Genomic DNA, 19079 nt, shown 5'->3' on the forward strand with positions numbered 1-19079 from the left:
GTGCCCTCCCCGTAGAGCCAACAGGAGCATCCGTTGCGGTGCTTCCCGAGACTCGATTTCGTCCTCAACTGCCTTGGGCCGGAGCTTCATGTTCAGCAATCCGAGGGTTTCGGACGTTTGTCTGGGGGGGGGGGGGGGGGCTAGGGTGACGGACTGCGGCGCTTGCTCGTTCGCTTGCCCACCGCCGCGTCACCAGTAGAGCCAATCGCCTCGGAGGCCACCTTAGTAGCCTCCTGGAGTACTGATCCTTTGCCGTGAGGCTTAGTGCTCCTGGCTTGCGCCTTTCCGGCAGCAGCCTTGGAGCGTGTCTTCGCACTGCTCTTCGCAGGCATGTTAACGGTCGATGTGGAGACCAAGAAGAGGAGCGCACATATACTGCTGCTCGAGGCTCTAACTGTGAAGTGAGCCTCCGCCGCGCTCGCGCGGCCAGGTCGATGTTTTTCGACTTTGATAATGAAAGTTTGTGACGTACACTTCATTCTGATTGGTCGGTAAACCGAACCTAAGTGGGGGAAGATGTAACGGGGTACGTAGCCCTAGGTGTGCCGCTAGTTACATGAAGTGTGACACGTCATACTTCGGGATATTTGGTACAAGGTACCAAGGTCGTCCAACGCCAATCATTGGCTAATGACATTGCTTTTCTAAAGGTGACTTATAGTTTGTATTTAAATCAAGCTTAGCCTTCACCACAAAGTTTTTTGCTGTGCACGGTAATGTGGGGAGCGGGCTCATCTGGAGCTAAGTAATAGCAGGTGTTCTCTATATAAAAAAACATTTTTCGTCCAATGCACGTAATTGAGAAGAGAGTCAAATTTGTATCCACCACGAGCAGAAGGTTCCACAAACTTTCGAGCGAACTCCATCCTTGCGACGCGCTGTTCATCCGTGAGTTGAGGTTTTAGTCGAGCGCGGGGACTCCGAAACAACCCAGATTGTAGGTACACATGCAGCGTAGATTTAGCAATACCGAGTTGCTCCGATAAAGTTCGAAGGTTGGTTCGCAGATGGAGTGGCGTAAGTGCGATCTTCTCTGCGAGCTCTCGGGTAACTTCGTCGTCTACCTGTGACTTCCTGCCACTGTGCCCCTTCCTACCGCTCTCCACATCGCACAACTTGCCGTTCTTCACCGCATCACGAGCTTTCTTCTACAGGCGGCGAATTTGGCGCTCCGAACACCCAAGGAGAGCCGAAACGCGGGCGTAGGTCTTGTCTGGCACTGTCATGCTCGTCGCGACGCCGTACATTAGAGACAAAGCGTACTCTCGCTCTTTCGGTGTCAGATTCGTGCGCTTGGTAAGGTCTGGAGGCTCCAAAAATAAAAAATATTTTCTTCAGACGTCCATATCTCGAGAACCACTAGAGATTTTACAATTCTAAATTAATTTGAAAAAAATGTGGCCTAATATTTCTGGACAGAGGAAGTATAATTACGAATCGGCAACATATTTTCGGTCCGGAAGACACATTTTGTCAAAGTAAACTTTTACAACGAGTGGCTTACTCAAAAGGTTAGAGCCTGCACTCGCTGCTGTAGGAACTTGCACGTAAAAAAAAGACACAAGAAGCATGACGTCCAATTCAATTTTGCTTCTCACTACACTAGCTACCATCGATTTCCGTGCTCATTCACACCATTTTGATCGCAATCAAATTAAACGATTTCCTCGGCCACCCTCCTCACCGCTACCGTTGCACTCTTACTGCATAGCTCGCTAAAGGCGACAAGTGCGACGCTGACAGCTACTCCAAAGTCGTCACTGCCGTGCCGATGCTTCACACCAACTGTCAGCTGGGCAGCCTACCTCTCTGGCGGAAATGTGTGCACATGCGACTCTCAAGTGCCTGGACAAAACTACAAGGAAATGGTGAAGACGTGCGGGGCGTCTTCGTCGGAAAACGATCTTCACGACTACCTCACCCAGCGCTACTACATGTACGACAAACCACCGCTGGGCTCACATTTTATGAGCTTGTCGAGTTGGGAATTGGTTGAAGATCTGGCGTGCTTCCGGCGGTCTGTTCAACGACGCTTCAGCGTGCACAATATACACACCATTTTGCAGCTTACAAACTTCCATACTAACCCGCCCACGTTGAAGTTGACGAAAGCGTGGAAGCGCTCCTCTTCATTGAGTTGTGTTGGATCATTCTCCAATTTCCCCCCAAGCGATCACGACCCAGATCAAGACCTGTCAATACTCGCGATGGTTGCTCGAGTTGTTGCGAAGAAAGGCTCCGTGTGGTTTAGCGACCCTTCCGTACGTCGCTCTGCGTCTTCCTCCACCTAAACGTGAAGCTAACCCTCTTGCGTGTATGTATTACAGACGTACCCTCTTCTTGCTGCTTTAGGCGTGGCTACCGTCATGTGCGCTGCGACTGGTGTGCGCCACCTCACCACGAGCCCCGACGTCAAATGGGACCGTGATATCCGCAAGCATCCGGATATGGCACTCAAGGACCGCTCGGAGTGGCGCTCGCACCGTAAGTACATCTCGAGTCTGCACTCGAACGCCGTCAACGCCTACCACGACAAGTAAACGCCTGCATTAAGCTCCATCAGTCTGTCCGTTCGATCTTTCTTAAAAAAAAAATACAACGTCGTCTACTGTGTCAATTTTGTTTAAAACATTTCTTCATAGTTTTCATAATCCTTAAACAATTCTCGAAGCAAGTCATGAGTTAGGGTATGACCCGGACTTGACGCGAAAAAGTAACCGTGGAGAGGAAGGCCGGCAAGACCGATATCTCCGATACAGTCCAGCATCTTGTGTCGTGTCCACTCGTCGGGGAATCGCAGTCCATCTCCGTTTAGCACGGAAGATCCGCCGTCTTTGGCGAATACGACGGCGTTGTCGAGCGATCCACCGCGTGCCAAGCCGTTCGCTTGCATCCACGCGATCTCGTCTTCGAACGTGAAAGTTCTGGCTGATGCTATTTCGCGTTGGAACGTGTCAAGTGTAGAGTCCGGGTCAGAGCCTAACGAGAAGCGACAGAACGTCGTGCCCAGCTGCTTGTGCGCGAAATTCACCTGCACTGACATATGCAGTGTCGGAGTTTGTAAAGGAGACGGGGAGCCACTGAGATCTTTTGGCATAGGGAGAAGCCACGCAGCCTTATCCTGCTTGAGGACTTGTACCGGTCGCTTAATGCGCAGATACTTGAGTACTGCGCCTTGTTGCGCTTCGATACCCACACGTCGGATTCCCTCAACGTACTCGATACTACTACCGTCTAGAACCGGTAGCTCGACACTGGAGTGTTGACTATTTTCTTCAAAGTCAATGAAGGCGTTGGTGACTTGAGACGCCACCAACGCGGCCATCAAGTGCTCGCAAGTTGATACAAATGTGCCGTTGGCAGTGAGCTGTGTGCACAATTGGCTCTTGCGAGCATCCACGTTGGCGATGAGAGCGGGAATAGCCGAGCGTTGAGCATCAGTGCGGAAGACGATACCTGATCCCGCAGGTGCCGGGAGAACGCGGATCGCTACCTTCTCACCGGAGTGGAGCCCCACGCCCGCGAAGTGCAGGGGCTGCTTGAGAGTGCGTTGCCACCGGCTCATTGAATTTTGGCCAATAACGTTAAGTGGTAGTTTTCGGATTTGCTACAGGCAGTGTTTTGTGCAATAATACTTTTTTCTTCCATGATTCAATAACAGACTACATGCACAACAGACAACCATTACTAAAAAAAAATGTTCGGGTGTATGGCGGTTCTAAGGGCTGGACTTTAGCAAGGTCGGACCAAGAAAGCTTAGACTTGCTTTAGCAACGTGGAAATCTTAAATTGTTGTTGTAGTGATGGACTTCCACCTGGAAGTGCGCTAACGTTATTTAGCGATGCTGACTTCTACATGAGTACTCTTGATAAATGAGTAAGCCATCACTTGAACACACATTTTCATTGTTCAGAGCCCCACTGCTTCGGTGCTGGCGTCGAGCGTCGTTTCATTTTTGATGCGAATTTCTAGGCATCTAACTACGACCGTCGTTGGGGTTAGTTCTGCAGATCTTCTAGCGTTGCGCTGTCGGTTTTGTGCCTCAGTTCTCGAGGAGTGTGACTTGCGTTGACGTCCTTTTGACGAGGAGGTGACATGCGTGGTGCCTCAAGCAGCCGCAGCGTTGACGCGCACGCTGAATAACAAGCGGGTATTAATCTCTCCAAAGCAAAACGGATGCTGGCTACTTCAGGGTCTTGGTTGACAATAATAATAACGCGGCAGATACCGTGCTTGTCGGGACACATCCTTGACCCCATAGCATTGCGTCAAGCATCAGAGGCCATAGTGGCGGTGACATCATCTGGTGTATACATGTTCCTGACAGTTTTCTGCATCGAGCTTCACTTCAACATCCCCGCCTGTCCCTATGATAGCTATCCCTTGATACCAATTCATGAATCATGAATCACAACCAGGTTGCGACAAGATGAGCCCTATGCAGACAACTGGCACTTCGTGTCAGCCATTAGCGACCTCCATGTCTGCGTGTGTACATGTATCATCAGTACAGCACACCTGAGGAGCTCACGTGTGTATTGAAAGACCCATACACTGTACTGTAGATGAACTGAACTCTCTCCACCTTCACTGCGATATTCGCTCGCCTTGGTGAATAAACTGCCCAATTGAAGTCGACCACACCACTTTCACTTACTGAAACGCAGTCAAGGCCAAGTTGAACTGCCCAAGGTAACAAGGTATCCATTCAACCTTTTCTTCCGCATAATTCGGTCTCGCTCACTCGAGAACGTCCGGCATGGCGGAAGCGTCGCCGTCGAGGAAACCGGCGGCGCTACTGGAGCTGGATCTTGCGCTGTCGGGTCATGTTCGAGTCGCGCTCACTCCCACTCGCTCGCAGAAGAAACGTCGTGGCAGGAAGCCACTCAAACATCCAGAGACCGAGTACATGTCGGCGTCTCCAGCAGAGCTCAACGCAATGCACAAGATCCGCAAGCTGCACAAACGACAGGAACAGGAACAAGTTCGTACAGCTAGACAGAGATTCGTACCCGACAGCGAGGACGAAGAGGCTTCTACAGCTTCTTCATCATTGCGCTTTGTGACGCTCCCACCAAAGCTCATAACGAGCAAGTCCGAAGGACGAGCTAATGCCCTACCAAGTCGAAGGAGACAATTACAACAACAACAATTGCATCTTCATCCGTCTAGACCCATAGCTCAAACTAGAGAGCGAACCAACTCGACAGGAAAGCTGGTTCGAAAGTGTACTCGCAGCAATAGATCCCAGTCATCAGCGTCGTCTAATGCGAGTGAGGCTGCCGCCGCTGCGTTCGAGCAAGGTCTCATGTCTTCTCAGACGTTCTCGACCTCTGCTGTACTGAGTGATAAAGCTTTACTGACAGTAGCTCGACGAGCGAAGACGCAGCTTGAGAATGTATCGAAACGCTACGAAATGCTTGGCAGATGGAAGAGAATGGCTCGATCCAAACCGGATTGTCAGGTGTTTGAGTCACTCAGTAAAGCGAAAGATCAGTTCAGTGTCGTAGTCAAGATGAACTTACCGTGTAGTCTACGAGAGATCATGAGTGTCTTCTCCACCGACAAGGAGGCCGAGTATCATCGCAGTATGGAGGCAGTTTTCGGAGACCAATACGTCTACGGCGTCAACGTCCGCAGTGTGGACTGCGCTCCATACACGACAGATGCCAATGTGTTACATGGACAACGTCGAGCTTCTGAACCTCCACTACGTCGCGTCAGTGAAGGAGCGAGTATTCCACCGCTACACTCGGCCAAATTGAAGCTCAATGCCGTGTCTTTAATGCAGAAACATCGACTAGTATGGAAGCAACGCAACATGACATTCTTGGACTATCTGGAGGAGCAAATCGAGGGAAAATCGGTCACTCGAGTGCTGCAGACGATGGATATGCAGGACCAAGAACTTGAGTTCAGCAACGTGACCATGACGTCACCTACTGCGACGTCAAGTAGTCAGGAGAACTACTATCCACCTCGTCAGCATGGAGACGATTTACACCAGGAGCTTAAAGGTATTATGGCCGGGTACGTCATCCAGGAAGACTCAGAGGAGAAGATGACGCGCGTCTTCTTCCACGCGACACAACGTCATCGCTCCAGTCAGACGAAGATGCCTCGCTCTGCTGTTCAACTCCTGCGTGCCATGGTGAACAAGGTGTGTCTACTGGAGAGTGTGGTGCTGCGTCGTCGTCTAGGGTACTACCCGCTGTCTCGCCTGCCTTCTTCACATGACGCAGCCACCATGGCGTCCTACTGCGCGACGTGTTATACTCCGTTCAGTATGCTACGTAAGAAATATTTCTGTCGACTGTGTGGCCACTACACGTGTCGGAAATGCTCCGACCTGCAAGATGTCGAGAAATCCGTGGGCATTGTCGAGAAACATCGCGTCTGTGTGTCTTGTGTGCGTCGTGTGAGCTACTGCGTCTTCAGTGCGTGTGTCTTCCCGCCCACTGTAGCGTCCAATGTCAGTGGCAACAGCTGGACGTCAGCGAGGTCTCGACAATTGACCGAGATCGACATGGAGGACGCGCCTATCATGGACGATCTCGAGTCCGAGGAGCTGGAAGACGCTGAAGTTGTGCAATGTGGAGCGCTGACCGGGTTTGTATCGGATTTCTTGCATGGGAAGGACAAGAAACAGGAGCTGAAACGACAAGAACTCGCTGCGCAACGGAAGCAGCGACTGCAGCTCACTATAGATGACCTCGGGTCGTGGGCTCCAGGAGCGTCTCTCGACAGCCAGAGCACGCCGAAGGAGTCCATTTCTCTCCTCGACAGCTTCTGCACGTCGCATTCGTCGACCAGCTCACGCTCGAGGGAGTATCCGTCGTGGCTGTCACCTACGCCATTGGGAGCGTAATAAGTCTATGAAGTGACAAGATACTTTTTCTTCGATCGAAGAGGAAAAAGAGACAATTGTACACGTACACAGCTATCAGCGCTGGTCTGTTATAATAAAGTGACAACGTTTTTGAAGGGGACGACCAAATACATGTATCCATTTGCGTCGTAGGGCTAGCTCTCGTGTGGTATTACAGGGAGGATGGCGTCGATCTCTTCCTGGGCAACCCCAGCACTTTGCAGTCGTTTGCGCGCCATGGCCGTTTCCTCGGCGACTCGGACCCGTTTGAGGTCTTGGAGCACCGACGCTTCCAGTTGGGCTTTTGTTTCTATTGCCTCTTTCTTCCTTCGCTCAAGCGCCATCAGTTGAGCTGTCTCGTTTGTCTGGTGCTCTACCAGGTCGTTGACGTCTTTATTCAAGCGAACAAGTGTCACGTCCACCGATTTCATCCATGCAGTCATTGCATCCAATCGCTTGGGCCCAAATATCTTCCTTAGAGACGCGGAAGGGCTGAGGACCTCGTTTCTCTTCTGGCTAGCTGTCTTCTGCTGCTCTCGGTTGGACTGCGAGTCTTCCAACACGCGATCGCGCGTCACCCACTCGTCTGGACGGTCAAATTCCGCCAGGTAATGCACCAGAACCTGGCCATTGTTTGCTGCGTCTGGATTGGCGTCGCGCAAGTCCTTCACCTCGGCATCCAGGAGCGACGAGCCGTCAGAGACCAGCACAGTTTTGCCGATCATGATTGTCATTTGATTATAGGTTCCAACCTACAAAGTGTCACAGTTTGTAGCTTGCAGGACGGTCGTCACTATAGTCGTCAGCCAATCACAATCATGGAGGATACAACCGGTCAGAAGGTCATGCCATGAACTTGGCAGGGCTCGACACAAGTTGCTTGTTGCCGTCGATAACTCGGTCATGTGTTTATTGGTTCACTATTACAAGGTTGGCAGGATGCTGGTGATTGTCGAGACATCTTGGCATCAAGAAGCCATTATTCTCGCCGTCCTACCCTCTATCAAATGACGATCCATCGTGAGAAATATCTCAGCAAAGCATTTGCTATCTAGCAGCAGGTAGAATGGCATCGATCTCTGCTTGCGAGACGCCTGCGTCTTTGAGTCTCTTGCGTGCCATGGCGGTCTCCTCCGCAATCTTGACTCTCTTGAGGTCCCTCGCGACCTCCACCTCCAGCTCAGCCTTGTGTACTTCAGCCTCCGCCTTCCTTTTCTTAAGTTGCACAGCATCAACCTCCTGACTAATCTTGTCTCGAACGAGATCCTTTACCTGCTTGTCGAGTTGTGTCAGCGAATCGTCTAGCGTCTTCATCCATCCGATCATGGACACCAGTCGCTCCGACCCGGGAAGCGTAGTGGGTCTGTTATTAGCCTTTGTGCTCTGCTGCATTGGTCGTGTGGCATTGTGCACCAGCAGCTCATCCTTCGCCTTCTTCTGACGCTCGCGGTTATGCGGCGTGTCCTCCAGTACGTTCTCCTGGGCGATCCACTCGTCCCAGCCCTCAGACCAGCCCTTAAAGTGCACAAGAAACTTGCTAGCGTCACCTGCCGTCTCGATCTTGAGCACTTCGGCGTCATAGATGAGCAGGTCGTAGTATACGAGCACCGTATCGCCCACCTCGATCCCCATCTCGACCGCTAAATGTTCAAATGCATGAAGGCTCTGGCTAGAACAGATTAGCGGAAACTATTGGTGATTATTAGCCAATCATAGTCTCGTATTAAGCGACCAGTCAAAATCCTGCTACGGTATACAGCCCCACTCAGTATACCCGACGGACTCGGAGTCGCCCAACGAGCGCTTCACGATGGCCACCAAGGGCGCGCACGAGAAGCCGGAGACGGTCGATGACGAACACCAGCCGGTCTGCAGTCTCTCTATCTGTTAGAATACGCGAAGACTGTTTTTAACGGAGCTTTTGGCTGCTGTCGACAGATTGTCAAGAAGGTTCGTCTGGATGTAGACGCCAAAGTGACGGAGGACGTTAAGAAGGTCAAAATCGACGAGAACGCCGCGCCGCAACCTGAAATTGGCGGCCACGAGGTCTGTGCGGATGATACTATACGGTTTATAGCGAAAGTACGTCGCTAATGGGATGGGTTCACTGTGTAAAGCCAGCAGCGACGACCACGACGTCGCCCGTACAGGAGCAAGATGCAGGCTCTGACACCAAGGAGAAAGACGAGAACGAGGCTAAACCTAACACTACCGGAAGCGCCTTCGGTGGATTCAGTGCGTTTAGTAACAAGAACGCCTTCGCAGGGTTCACGGCGACGGCAAGTGCTAACGGGTTTGGCACCAAAGCGTCGTCCTCGACGGAATCGGGTTTCGGAGGGTTTGCTACTAAGGCAACAAGTGGATTTGGAGCTTCCACCCCGTCATCGAGTGAAGCGACGAGCAGCTCGAGTGGATTCGCGTCTTTTCAGAGCGACTCGACGGTGACGTTCGCGTCGTTCGCAGCAGCACAATCGACGTCGGATGACTTCGGAGCCAAGGCCTCGTCGTCTTCAGCCACCGATTTCTCCGATGCCGAGGTGGCCAAGAAGGCTGAGCCGGTTGTACCAGCGTTGACAGAAGCAGAGGTATCTTAAGAAATACTGGTGGGAAAGCTAGTGGTATTTCTAACGCTATTTCTAACGTTGTCGATCAGCTGGCAAATGGAGAAGAAGGAGAACGGATCTTGGTCGAGGTACGTTGGTATGCTATGTGTGTTTTGAATCGGTCTCTGTTAATTAACCGATATAATATCGGTTAATAGAAACGAGCGAAGCTATTTAAATTGGTGGAGAAGGACTACACAGAAGTCGGGATTGGCCCAGTGAGGGTCCTGAACGCAAAGGACGCCAAGGCTGACGATGAAAAGGTGATGGCGCGTGTTGTGATGCGACGCGAGTCGTACCCGCATGGACCTGGCACCAAGCTGCTGATGAACGCCAGTTTGGGCTCCTGTCTATTGTGCGAGAAGAAGACAGAGAAGACGATGCTTCTGACAGTGTTGGAGGCCAATGAGGACCCGGAAGCGGACAAGAAGTTCACTCCAGTGACGTATCTGATGCGGTTTGGAAGCTCTGAGGACCTGGATGTGGTGATGATGCGGATCCAGACGCACATGCTCTCGTCGACGGCTGCCGCGTCATCCAGTTGAAGCCGAAACTTGCCCCCGCTTCGAGCTGCAGAGCTCAGCTCAAAGCCGTGTAGCGATATTAGTCCAACCGACGCTAAAAAGTCACAAAGTGTTGGGTACGTGCCGGTCGGGTCGGCAGCGCACAAAGAAGCCACCGCGGTGTAACAGGACACCGACGTGCATGGCAACTTAACGCGCAGTTATCCGTTAGATAAACAAGCTAAAAGGTTGAACCACCTTTGATACACTTTTGGCTTCGCTTCACTGTACCAAATGACTGGTACAAACAAGTGTTCCGGACCGGTACTACCGGTACAGTACACGTTTTGTCATCTGTTAGATCGTAAGAAGTAAAAAGTGATGGCCAATCATAAACCTCCAGATTGTATTTACGCACACATAATTTGCCGCCAAAAAACGAGTGGAGCGTGCTGAGGAGCCCTCTCTTCGTGGCAGATTCAGACTCAATCATTCTCCAATTGTCTCTCCAGTATAACAGATCGAATGTGCCGGGCGATGAAGAACTCAAGCTCCCTCTTCTGAAAAACCATAAACCATGCGGAAGACAGCTGCATCCGGAATCATTATATGCAACCACCGAGTCCAGCCAACCCAAGAAGCGTGTACGTGTAAATATGTATATCTACATATCTGTATTGCATTATACTGCGTATCTGTATCTGGAGTGCGATGATGAAAACAGTGTCTGAATTGGCTTGTACCAACTAGCCGTGAAGATTCGAATATATCACTATCACCCATAAAATGAGCTCTCCATCTCATGTGTATACTTGTATCGAGAGGAGTGATGACCACATACTTTGGTCCGTGTTCCTGATCTGCCTCATGGCAATGAAATTGCTCAAAGTTCTGACCTCTCAAATCCATCCTTGTATATCATATATGTCTCTGCTTCTTCATACTCCACGCCGGCAATATTCTGCAGCCTGCTGGGTCGATGGTCAAGGTGTACACGGCTATCCTCTGAATTGCGCTGAAAAGTTCGACGAGGTGGTGTCGCTGTCTGCACTGGAGCTGTCAATGCCTGGTGGGTGAGCATTTGTAATTGGACCCGGTACTTTTTCACAGAAGCAAGAGTAACAGCGAGCTTACTACGGATCTCGCTGCTGTGTGCGCATGGACCTTTTGAGCTTTTTGTTTGATCTGCTTTCGGGTAGTGACAGCGAAGGGTTCATTGTCTCTAAGTGCCTGGTGCGGCGAGATCAACATAGCTGCTTATATCTCTGTCGATACATGTTTTATATATGGATATCGAATCTGGTTGTTGATGATTAAAACATTCATGCACCACTCTGAAAGGAGCTGCGACGTGTTTTAAACTCGAAGCGTTCTTTGTGTCGATAAATCGAACACCTTAAGAATCGGATGAAACAACCGTGGATGTATATGTGTTTGCATGTCGCCGAGGAGGATACCTTTTTATCATTACCACCTAAACTAACCCTTTTGGTCTTCGGACAAACATGTGGACTTCCTACACCTGTGTTTCTGAGGCGACATTTTATATATATTGTGTATCCTGTTTTTGAGACGAAGAGTGACGATAAACTTGTTTTAGGATTCCCCTTCACGAGAGCCGCCTACATCGGCATATATGATGAGCATCCACTATCCGACTTCTCTCTCAACATTTTTATGTTTATTCGCGGACGACGATGATTAAAACTATCCAACACAGACCTGTTCTGAAGCAACGTGTGGATACCTTTAACATGCATCACCATATGAGTCATCCCGGCATCAACTCCATGTCCATACTCCTCTTCAAGGCGATGATTATAAAATTCTCAGACCTGTTCTGAAACTACATGTGGATACCATAACATGCATCACCATATGAGCCTTTCAATTTAAATGTAGTAGCAAAAAGTATCTTTCTCAAAAAAACCAATTTAAAAAACAATAAACTTTACAGTGTTATTCTTCTTCAAAAAATCAACTCACGAAGTTCCAGTTTTTACTGCTGCTGCCAATGTCTCGAGGATAATTGTCTTGGCTCGTTGGTAGTCCAGAGGATCAAGCGAGTAGAGATCCTCACGCGCACGATCTCCATAGCGACCAAACTCCTCCAAGTCGCTGGACCTCAAAATTTGCTCAGCCACTGTTCGTTGCAACTGCTGCATCTGCGCTGGAGCCAACGTATCTTGCGCTAGTGCCAGCAACTCAAAGGCTTGTCCTGCAAAGCGTAAGGACTCAAGACGCAGCGTCTCCACGGGCCAACCGTCAAGCCCTGGGAGCACAAAGTACATGTCGCCCACCTTCCACATGGGCGCGCGCCAGCGTAAATCGTCCCAAGGTCTTGAAGGCCAGAGGCAATAATTCCAACGCAGAAACCCGTCAAGCTCGAAGAAGAAAGTGAGGTATCCCACGAGCTCGCCTTCAACCAGAGGCGACGACACAAACTGGTTCGGGAACGCGGGGCCGCAGCACACGTACCAGCACACGTGTCCTCCTCGAGCTCGTGCTTCATTTGCTAAGCGTCGCGTCACCTCAAGATCGGCACATGCCAACGGCAACAACGGCACATAATCGGCAACTTGAGGCGGATTATACGCGGGAGAGAAAAACTCGGAATGGTTTACCGCCAGTTTGATACGGAAATTTGGCGCGAGACGTTGCATGAAGCGCAACTGTTCGTGAAAGACGGCAACATCACGTGGTTCGTCAGCACAGATGCGCACGCGATCCGCAATTTCTAACGCTACACAATGCGCATAGAATTGTTCAATGAAAGCTTCCACTTCGGACACTCGCTTCAAGTACCGTACACGTTGTGTGCTCCGGTCTTGACAGCGGATACGCCAGCCGTCAATCACAAACGCTGGAGCTTGTGAGGAAGAGTTGTTCTCCTCCTGCGTAGACCCGGAGGACTGCGCAGTGGGAGACGTCAAGCCTGAGCCGGATGAAGAGCGACGACGTGGCTCTGATGCCGAGGCGGGCTCTGGCGTAGATGCAGTCGGAGGAGGACGAAGATGATGCGCGGTGAGCTCCGCAGGCGCGTTGAAGCCCGCGACGGGGTCTCGCCATACAGACAGAAGACCGAAGACCTCGATTTCGTCGTCTATTTGATGACGCGCACCTAGTTCCAAGAGTCGATCGAAGTGCGCAAAGTTGATAGTCAGCGGGATGTTATGCGCGGGATCTTCGTATACCTCCAAGATGGAATGCTCAAACAACGCAGAGGCATTCTGTTCCTCCATGTAACATTGCTGGCCTGCCCAGGGCATCTCTGTGGCTACCACAGACAAGCATTTCTGACCCATCTCGGATAACGGAGCCATGTAGCGATCGATTAGTTCAAAGTGACGAGCACTCCATAATGTTACACGATGAGCACGTGCCACGGCAGTCCAATGTTGCCATAAATCCAGTCGGAAACGCCAGTTACGGGGGATGGGCAGACGGACGTCCACGACCCGCACGGCGAAGCTACTGGACCAAGTCAGGTGTTCGTCTTTAAAGCCAGCGTCTTGAGTGAAGACACGTAACGGCAGTTCGTACAACCCAGGGTCTAAGTTCTGACCAATACGAACTCGCAGATACACTGCGTGTTCCCTCGTGGCTTTGTTACTGACTCCGGTACGTTCCAGAGTCTCCATGACGAGGTCCGCGTTTTCGTCTTCTACACCCCCAACTAAGAATGTTTCCACTTGTAACATATTTGGAGGAACAAACCTCGAGTCCACAGCCACTCTGGCTCGAGGACCATGACCCAATGGTAACATCCAGTTACTTGTGTCTGTCGTCAGTAAGAAAGGGACGTTGGATTTCAGTCGCAATTGCAGCCCCGTGACTTCGTTCCTCGCTGCTGTGAGTCTCACGCCCTCAGGCAGCTCCACGTGGGCTGTAGACGACGCCCAGGCCACTCGTCGATTGCCGTGCTGTTGAGAAGTGCCCGTGTTGCTGGCATTCGCCGCGTTTTGAGCCTGACTCTTCTCGGTTTCTTCGTCGAAAGGCTCATCGTCCTCCATGTCTGCACTTGGGTCCATACTCGTCATTGTTTTGGACATTGCAGGGGCGAATTGCGTTAGTAGCCACATCGTATGATCGGAGGACGAGCGGCCACTTAGTGTGGCGTCCACTACGTCGAAGGAGAAGCTCGTACGTGGAGGTACGGCGATGTTACTATTCGTGTTAGGATCTTGATACGGTAATTGACGGGCAAAGTCGTCGAAAGAATTAGCCCGACTGGAGCGTCTCGGTCCGTCTACATGCTCTCGATCCTGTTCGTGTTGCTCCAAGTGACTTTCGATCTCTAGAGAAGAAGAAGAACTCATAGACTCGTCGTTCGACATGGACGCGTCGTCGTCTGCGTGTTCGTCTGGGGCTGTGAAACTCCCGCTGGCCGAGCGGATGCGCTCGTCCACTCCGCTGTTCTGGCAAGAGAAGCCCCCGCTCTGCTGCGCTGATGTACTGCCGCCGGGAGACGACATCGGTCGGGTGGATCGCTAGCGATGATTTCGCGAACTAAGTCATAAAGATGAGCCTTTAACTTACGATATTATAATCCAGAGGAATAATATTGATAGCAGGAATTCACAAAATAACCTTAAATAAGAAATATGATATTTTTCCTATTACAGATACTTTAACTATTATACCACAAAAATATGGTGTTGTTTGTGCTATACGTGAAGGCGGAGCTGGAGAACGTGGAGACGCTGGTGGCGCCGCCTCTGCATCGCTGGTGTCTGGATGTGAAGGAGCCGCGTGGCGACGAAAAGCGCGAGGCAGTTTTCGTGTCGGACGAGGAGGCTGTGGACGTGGCTGGCGGTCGAGGAGAAGCTCACTTCACGCTAAAGTGGCCGGGAGCCAACAAGCCGTCGCAGTTGACGGTGGTACGCGATGTGAAGAAGCTCACTCGCGAGGTCACGGGCGCTGACTCGGGCGAGTTTGTGCCCTTTGTGGGCTTCGAGTGCCGCGGCCTGGAGCCCTACGCTTGGCACCCAGAGAGCGGCTACCGCGTCTTGTCGGCCGGACGCCACGCCGCCTTTGACGACGTTGATTTAAGTGAGGATTGGGCTGATTATGACGAAGAAGGAGAACAATCAGTGGGAATCTACAACGTCGAGTGGAAATTCGAAGTGCACAAGTAGAGAAATTGATAAAAAAAAATCAATACAAACAAAATGTATTGATCCTTTTTTTACTATGGATGGAGCGAATCTTGAGAGCCGAGACGTACGAACTCTTCCTTGTCGTCCAAGTCTTTCTGAATCTCCTGCGCGATATCGTTAAGAAGAGTGTCAAAGTCCCAAGGCTCGTCGTCTTCCGATACCTACAAAGTTTTTTATTAAGGGATTTTTTTAAAATAAAGTAATTAGATTCGAGACGTACAGCACGTTCTGGACAAAGACCGCTGGTTAAGAGATGCAAGTCGACGCCGTGGGTCTGGATCAAAACGTGTTATTTATCATATTTCTGTAATAATGGAGTGTAGCTTTTACCTGTGCACTTGGAAGAGCGAACTTGATCTCTTTGTCGAGCTGCTTCAAGCTCTGCACGGCTCGGGTCGTGTTGCGAGGAGCCTCAGCAACTGTACAAAATTAAAAAAAAAACGTTCGAAACTGTTGAGTTTAAAATAATTAAAACACTTACCCATAGTCGTGATATCCTGCTCGCGCTCTTCTTCCTCTAAGTCCGGGATCTCCATGATATCTGCTCCACAACAGCAGATGAGATTTCTGTAGCTATCTAGCTTCTTAACTCGACATTCGTACCGGTAGTCTCATCGTCCTCTTCGAAATACCGGTTCTTCTGGTTGCGTCTCTCACCTCCGGAAGCCGGAGCTTCGGATCCCTTGCGACGTCGGCCTCCGCGCTTCGTCTCGCTTGTGCTGGACCCAGTGGCAGCAGATTCGGGGTCTGGAGTGCCGCCACCTTCCTTGCTCTCACTGGCCAGTGTCGTCTCATTACCCCAACCAATACTTGCACGTACCGGTGGCTTCTTGGCGTCGTCTGCTAATACCGTCTCATCATCTACATCGAAAGCAGCTCGACCTCGCTTGGCTTCCCAACCAACATCAGAATCCTTGCTCTCTTTGGCATCCGACGGCATGATCCAGGCTTTGGCGACGTTTCAAGATTTAGTCGAAAGATCGACTAATTACTAATAAATTTATAATATTATAATATATATGTGCGAATTATGACCATTTTAACAATTCAAAAACCACCCTTTATTAAGAGGTTTCCGACATTGTTTTAAGCTTGTTGGCAAATCGTTCCATCATTTGATCGAAGCTTTGTACGTGCCTCAAATATTTAAGATCCGACGGTGTCTTCTTCTCTGCAATCCATTTCCCAATCACCGCATTCTGCAGATTCGAGGCCAGTTTCTCCGTGCTGGGGTCCTTTTTCGCCGCATTAAGTATCGGCAGTAGGTGGATGTCGTCGTAGTTGGCCCGAATGGCGTCGATCATAGTCGTCTTCTGGTCCGGATATCGGTGGTTGAAGGTATTCAGATACTTGGCCCAGATTTTGAATTTTGGACTGCTCAGAGTCTTGTCCCCTGCTTTGTTAAGGTTCAAAAAGTGGAAGGCAGCACTCGGGGGTTTAGCATCATTTAGCCAGTTGTTGAGCCACGCACTCTCGGCTTGCTTAGCGATTTTCACCGTTCTTGGATTCTGCATCCCCTTCTCGATCACCCTCTCGACCCCAAACCACCCATACTTGACACGGATGGGCTCAAACCACGATTCTTCCTTACCTGGGTTCTTCTTGCTGAAAACATTTACGTAAATCATCCACGACTTGAAAGTGGGATTGCTGAGAAGGCTGTCCCCTACATTGTCCAATCCGAGGAGCGTAAACGCCTTCTCGGACTCGCAAAAATACTCCGGATCTTCTCGGTCTGCATCTTTACAGCGGCAGTTGCCAAACTGGGGAACTTCTTGGCTACTTCCAAGATTTGGAGTAGAGGCTTGTCGTCAAATTTGGTCTCCACGGTCGAGAACAACTTTGACGTCTTGCTAGGGTCGATATGTACGATGTCATCCATGTACGCCACCCACGTGTTGAGGAGCGGATTCCGCAAGAAGTTGTGTTCTGATTGATAAAGCTTCAGCAGCTCGAAAACGTCGTCGGTAGATTTCCCATTGCTTAGCCACATTTTTAGCTGCGCGGATTCCAGATTTCTGGCAATATCTACATCTTTCGACTTCGCAGCTGCAAGCAAGTTCGATTTTTTTTTATCGCCAAACTTTCATGTAAACGTCTCGATCATTGTCGTTTTGTGTTGAGGAAACTTGGCATTGTACACATCCAAGTACTTGGACAATATGTTTAGCAATGGATTTTCCAAAAGTGGGCTCGCTGTACCCAGCTTAAGGTCCGCCATGGCTTTATCCGGTGTCTTTCGATCGACTAGCCAGAGCTTAATCACTTCAGTCTCCAGTCTTGAAGCGATGGTTTTGGTCCCTTCCACACTCTTCGCCGACTCGGCCATTTGGAGTATATCGACATCCGTGTAGTGTTGTCTTAGCGTCGGGATCATAAACTTTGCGTCTTCGGGGTTGTCTACGTTCAAATCGTCCACGTATTTTGCCCAAGCGGTGAATTTTGGGCTGCTGAGAATGTTTATCCCCGCGTCAAGCTTGAATAAATTGAAGACCTCAGCAGGATCTTTGCGAATGGCTACCCAGTGCTCCATTTGGTCTGTTTGCAATCTCTTGGCGAGGTCTTTCGTCCGTGAGATCATCGTGGCATGTTCAAACATCGTGTACAGTGCATCGTCGCCGTACTGAGTCGTCAGTATCGAGATCGCGGGGATTCGTTTCTGATAGGTCTTGGCATTCAGATCATCGACGTACTTAAGCCACACACTGAACTGGGGATCGTTGAGCAGAAATGACCCAAGATTCGTAAGTTTCATGCGCGTGAACACTGTCTCTGCTGATTTCCCCTCGTTTAGCCAAGTCTGGAGCTGTTGCTGCTTTACATTCGAAGACGTGAACCAAGTTTTTAGCTTTTCGATAGCAGGTACGGAAAGACCCGCTCTGTCTTCGTCTTCGCTAGTCCGTAAGAACGTAGTGGTAGCACTTGGAACCCAATTGTCAACATTGGGCACCTGGGAATTTGAGCTTGTAATAGGCGCATTGGCATCAATCGTCGTGATGGCGATGCAAGAAGTCAATCCAAACTGGTAGAGGAGTCGCTTCATTCGGCTTAGAAGTAAGGTGGGAAAAATTGAAAGAAAATGCTCACGCTTGTAGTGTCTGCAGGTAGACAAAGACACGTTGGGGAGCTGGCAAAGCTCCGGGTAAGTTGTTGCCGAGTGAGTAGATATTACGATGGTGAGGGTGTTTGACTGTCCATCACCGACACGACGAGTGGACCCTTTCCCATGAAAACCACATGAATCTCGCCATTGTCTACCTTGACTATTGCATACCCAGGTCGCGAGCTTTTTGAAACTTCTGAGTGACTTTGTTTAGAGCCTGTAGCGGTAAAACGGCTACGAATGAGTTTAATCTGACCTCATTTTCGGAATCAGCGACCGGGAAATCCCTATTAATCTAGCTATCGATATAGGTTTATCTTGAATAAGACCCTTCTCTGGCGAGTCAAAGCTACTAGTACACCATTTCAGCCCAGAGGACGGATTCAATACAGCCACCTCCTGGCCGACCTGTGCATAGGCCTGTCCAGCCCTATGCACAGGTCGGCCAGGAGGTGGCTGTATTGAAATGTAATTTGAATCCGTCCTCTGGGGAGAACGGACCTGAAATGGTGTAGACACGAAATGACGATAGTGTGTACAAAGAAGCCAAAATGTCCAGTAGTATGTAGATTACTGGCCCATGGAAGACACGCGTACAAGGGCTGGACTGCCGTGACGCACATGCGTCACAGCCACGTGCAGCATACCCCGCCAGACTAATTTAGCCACCTCTCCAGAAACTGAACCATCACAGTCGCAGATTCGATGCCTCCGTCGCAAGCCTGGTCAAGGTTGATGGAATGCAGAACTGAAGCTGAATTCGAAAGTTACCGATGGCAAGTCTTCTGCTGCTCGGTCGAGCGCGATGTGAGGCCATTTGTCTGCTCAATTTGTCCGGGCGA

General features: G+C 50.3%; 10 protein-coding genes across 10 annotated transcripts; 4 read left to right on the forward strand and 6 right to left on the reverse strand.

The window, feature by feature from the left end:
- Window positions 1–1224: 1224 nt before the first annotated feature.
- PITG_11975 (uncharacterized protein) lies at window positions 1225–2617 on the forward strand (the record flags this gene model as incomplete). The annotated part of the gene is made up of 3 exons (XM_002901386.1): window positions 1225–1296; window positions 1722–2261; window positions 2328–2617. 3 exons carry the CDS (start codon window positions 1225–1227, stop codon window positions 2538–2540), a joined length of 825 nt encoding a protein of 274 aa, XP_002901432.1.
- A 6-nt stretch (window positions 2618–2623) lies between these two features.
- PITG_11976 (UDP-3-O-[3-hydroxymyristoyl] N-acetylglucosamine deacetylase, putative) lies at window positions 2624–3565 on the reverse strand (the record flags this gene model as incomplete). Its single annotated transcript, XM_002901387.1, has 1 exon — window positions 2624–3565. One exon carries the CDS (start codon window positions 3563–3565, stop codon window positions 2624–2626), a length of 942 nt encoding a protein of 313 aa, XP_002901433.1.
- Window positions 3566–4760: 1195 nt separating this feature from the next.
- Window positions 4761–6869, forward strand: PITG_11977 (uncharacterized protein; the record flags this gene model as incomplete). The annotated part of the gene is made up of 1 exon (XM_002901388.1): window positions 4761–6869. The coding sequence occupies one exon, from the start codon at window positions 4761–4763 to the stop codon at window positions 6867–6869; it is 2109 nt and encodes a 702-aa protein (XP_002901434.1).
- Window positions 6870–7024: 155 nt separating this feature from the next.
- PITG_11978 (uncharacterized protein) lies at window positions 7025–7603 on the reverse strand (the record flags this gene model as incomplete). Its single annotated transcript, XM_002901389.1, has 3 exons — window positions 7025–7339; window positions 7433–7492; window positions 7541–7603. 3 exons carry the CDS (start codon window positions 7601–7603, stop codon window positions 7025–7027), a joined length of 438 nt encoding a protein of 145 aa, XP_002901435.1.
- Window positions 7604–7916: 313 nt separating this feature from the next.
- PITG_11979 (uncharacterized protein) lies at window positions 7917–8501 on the reverse strand (the record flags this gene model as incomplete). The annotated part of the gene is made up of 1 exon (XM_002901390.1): window positions 7917–8501. One exon carries the CDS (start codon window positions 8499–8501, stop codon window positions 7917–7919), a length of 585 nt encoding a protein of 194 aa, XP_002901436.1.
- Window positions 8502–8647: 146 nt separating this feature from the next.
- PITG_11980 (uncharacterized protein) lies at window positions 8648–10017 on the forward strand (the record flags this gene model as incomplete). The annotated part of the gene is made up of 5 exons (XM_002901391.1): window positions 8648–8736; window positions 8808–8915; window positions 8987–9454; window positions 9523–9561; window positions 9631–10017. The coding sequence occupies 5 exons, from the start codon at window positions 8680–8682 to the stop codon at window positions 10015–10017; spliced, it is 1059 nt and encodes a 352-aa protein (XP_002901437.1).
- Window positions 10018–11957: 1940 nt separating this feature from the next.
- PITG_11981 (uncharacterized protein) lies at window positions 11958–14312 on the reverse strand (the record flags this gene model as incomplete). The annotated part of the gene is made up of 1 exon (XM_002901392.1): window positions 11958–14312. One exon carries the CDS (start codon window positions 14310–14312, stop codon window positions 11958–11960), a length of 2355 nt encoding a protein of 784 aa, XP_002901438.1.
- Window positions 14313–14627: 315 nt separating this feature from the next.
- On the forward strand, window positions 14628–15113 carry PITG_11982 (uncharacterized protein; the record flags this gene model as incomplete). The annotated part of the gene is made up of 1 exon (XM_002901393.1): window positions 14628–15113. One exon carries the CDS (start codon window positions 14628–14630, stop codon window positions 15111–15113), a length of 486 nt encoding a protein of 161 aa, XP_002901439.1.
- A 49-nt stretch (window positions 15114–15162) lies between these two features.
- PITG_11983 (uncharacterized protein) lies at window positions 15163–16082 on the reverse strand (the record flags this gene model as incomplete). The annotated part of the gene is made up of 5 exons (XM_002901394.1): window positions 15163–15295; window positions 15355–15408; window positions 15465–15553; window positions 15616–15675; window positions 15738–16082. 5 exons carry the CDS (start codon window positions 16072–16074, stop codon window positions 15167–15169), a joined length of 669 nt encoding a protein of 222 aa, XP_002901440.1.
- Window positions 16083–17220: 1138 nt separating this feature from the next.
- On the reverse strand, window positions 17221–18177 carry PITG_11984 (RXLR effector family protein, putative; the record flags this gene model as incomplete). The annotated part of the gene is made up of 1 exon (XM_002901395.1): window positions 17221–18177. The coding sequence occupies one exon, from the start codon at window positions 18175–18177 to the stop codon at window positions 17221–17223; it is 957 nt and encodes a 318-aa protein (XP_002901441.1).
- Window positions 18178–19079: the final 902 nt, after the last annotated feature.

Source organism: Phytophthora infestans, genomic scaffold (genome assembly GCF_000142945.1).
Source record: "Phytophthora infestans T30-4 supercont1.21 genomic scaffold, whole genome shotgun sequence".
In the NCBI taxonomy this organism is placed as follows: Eukaryota; Oomycota; class Peronosporomycetes; order Peronosporales; family Peronosporaceae; genus Phytophthora; species Phytophthora infestans.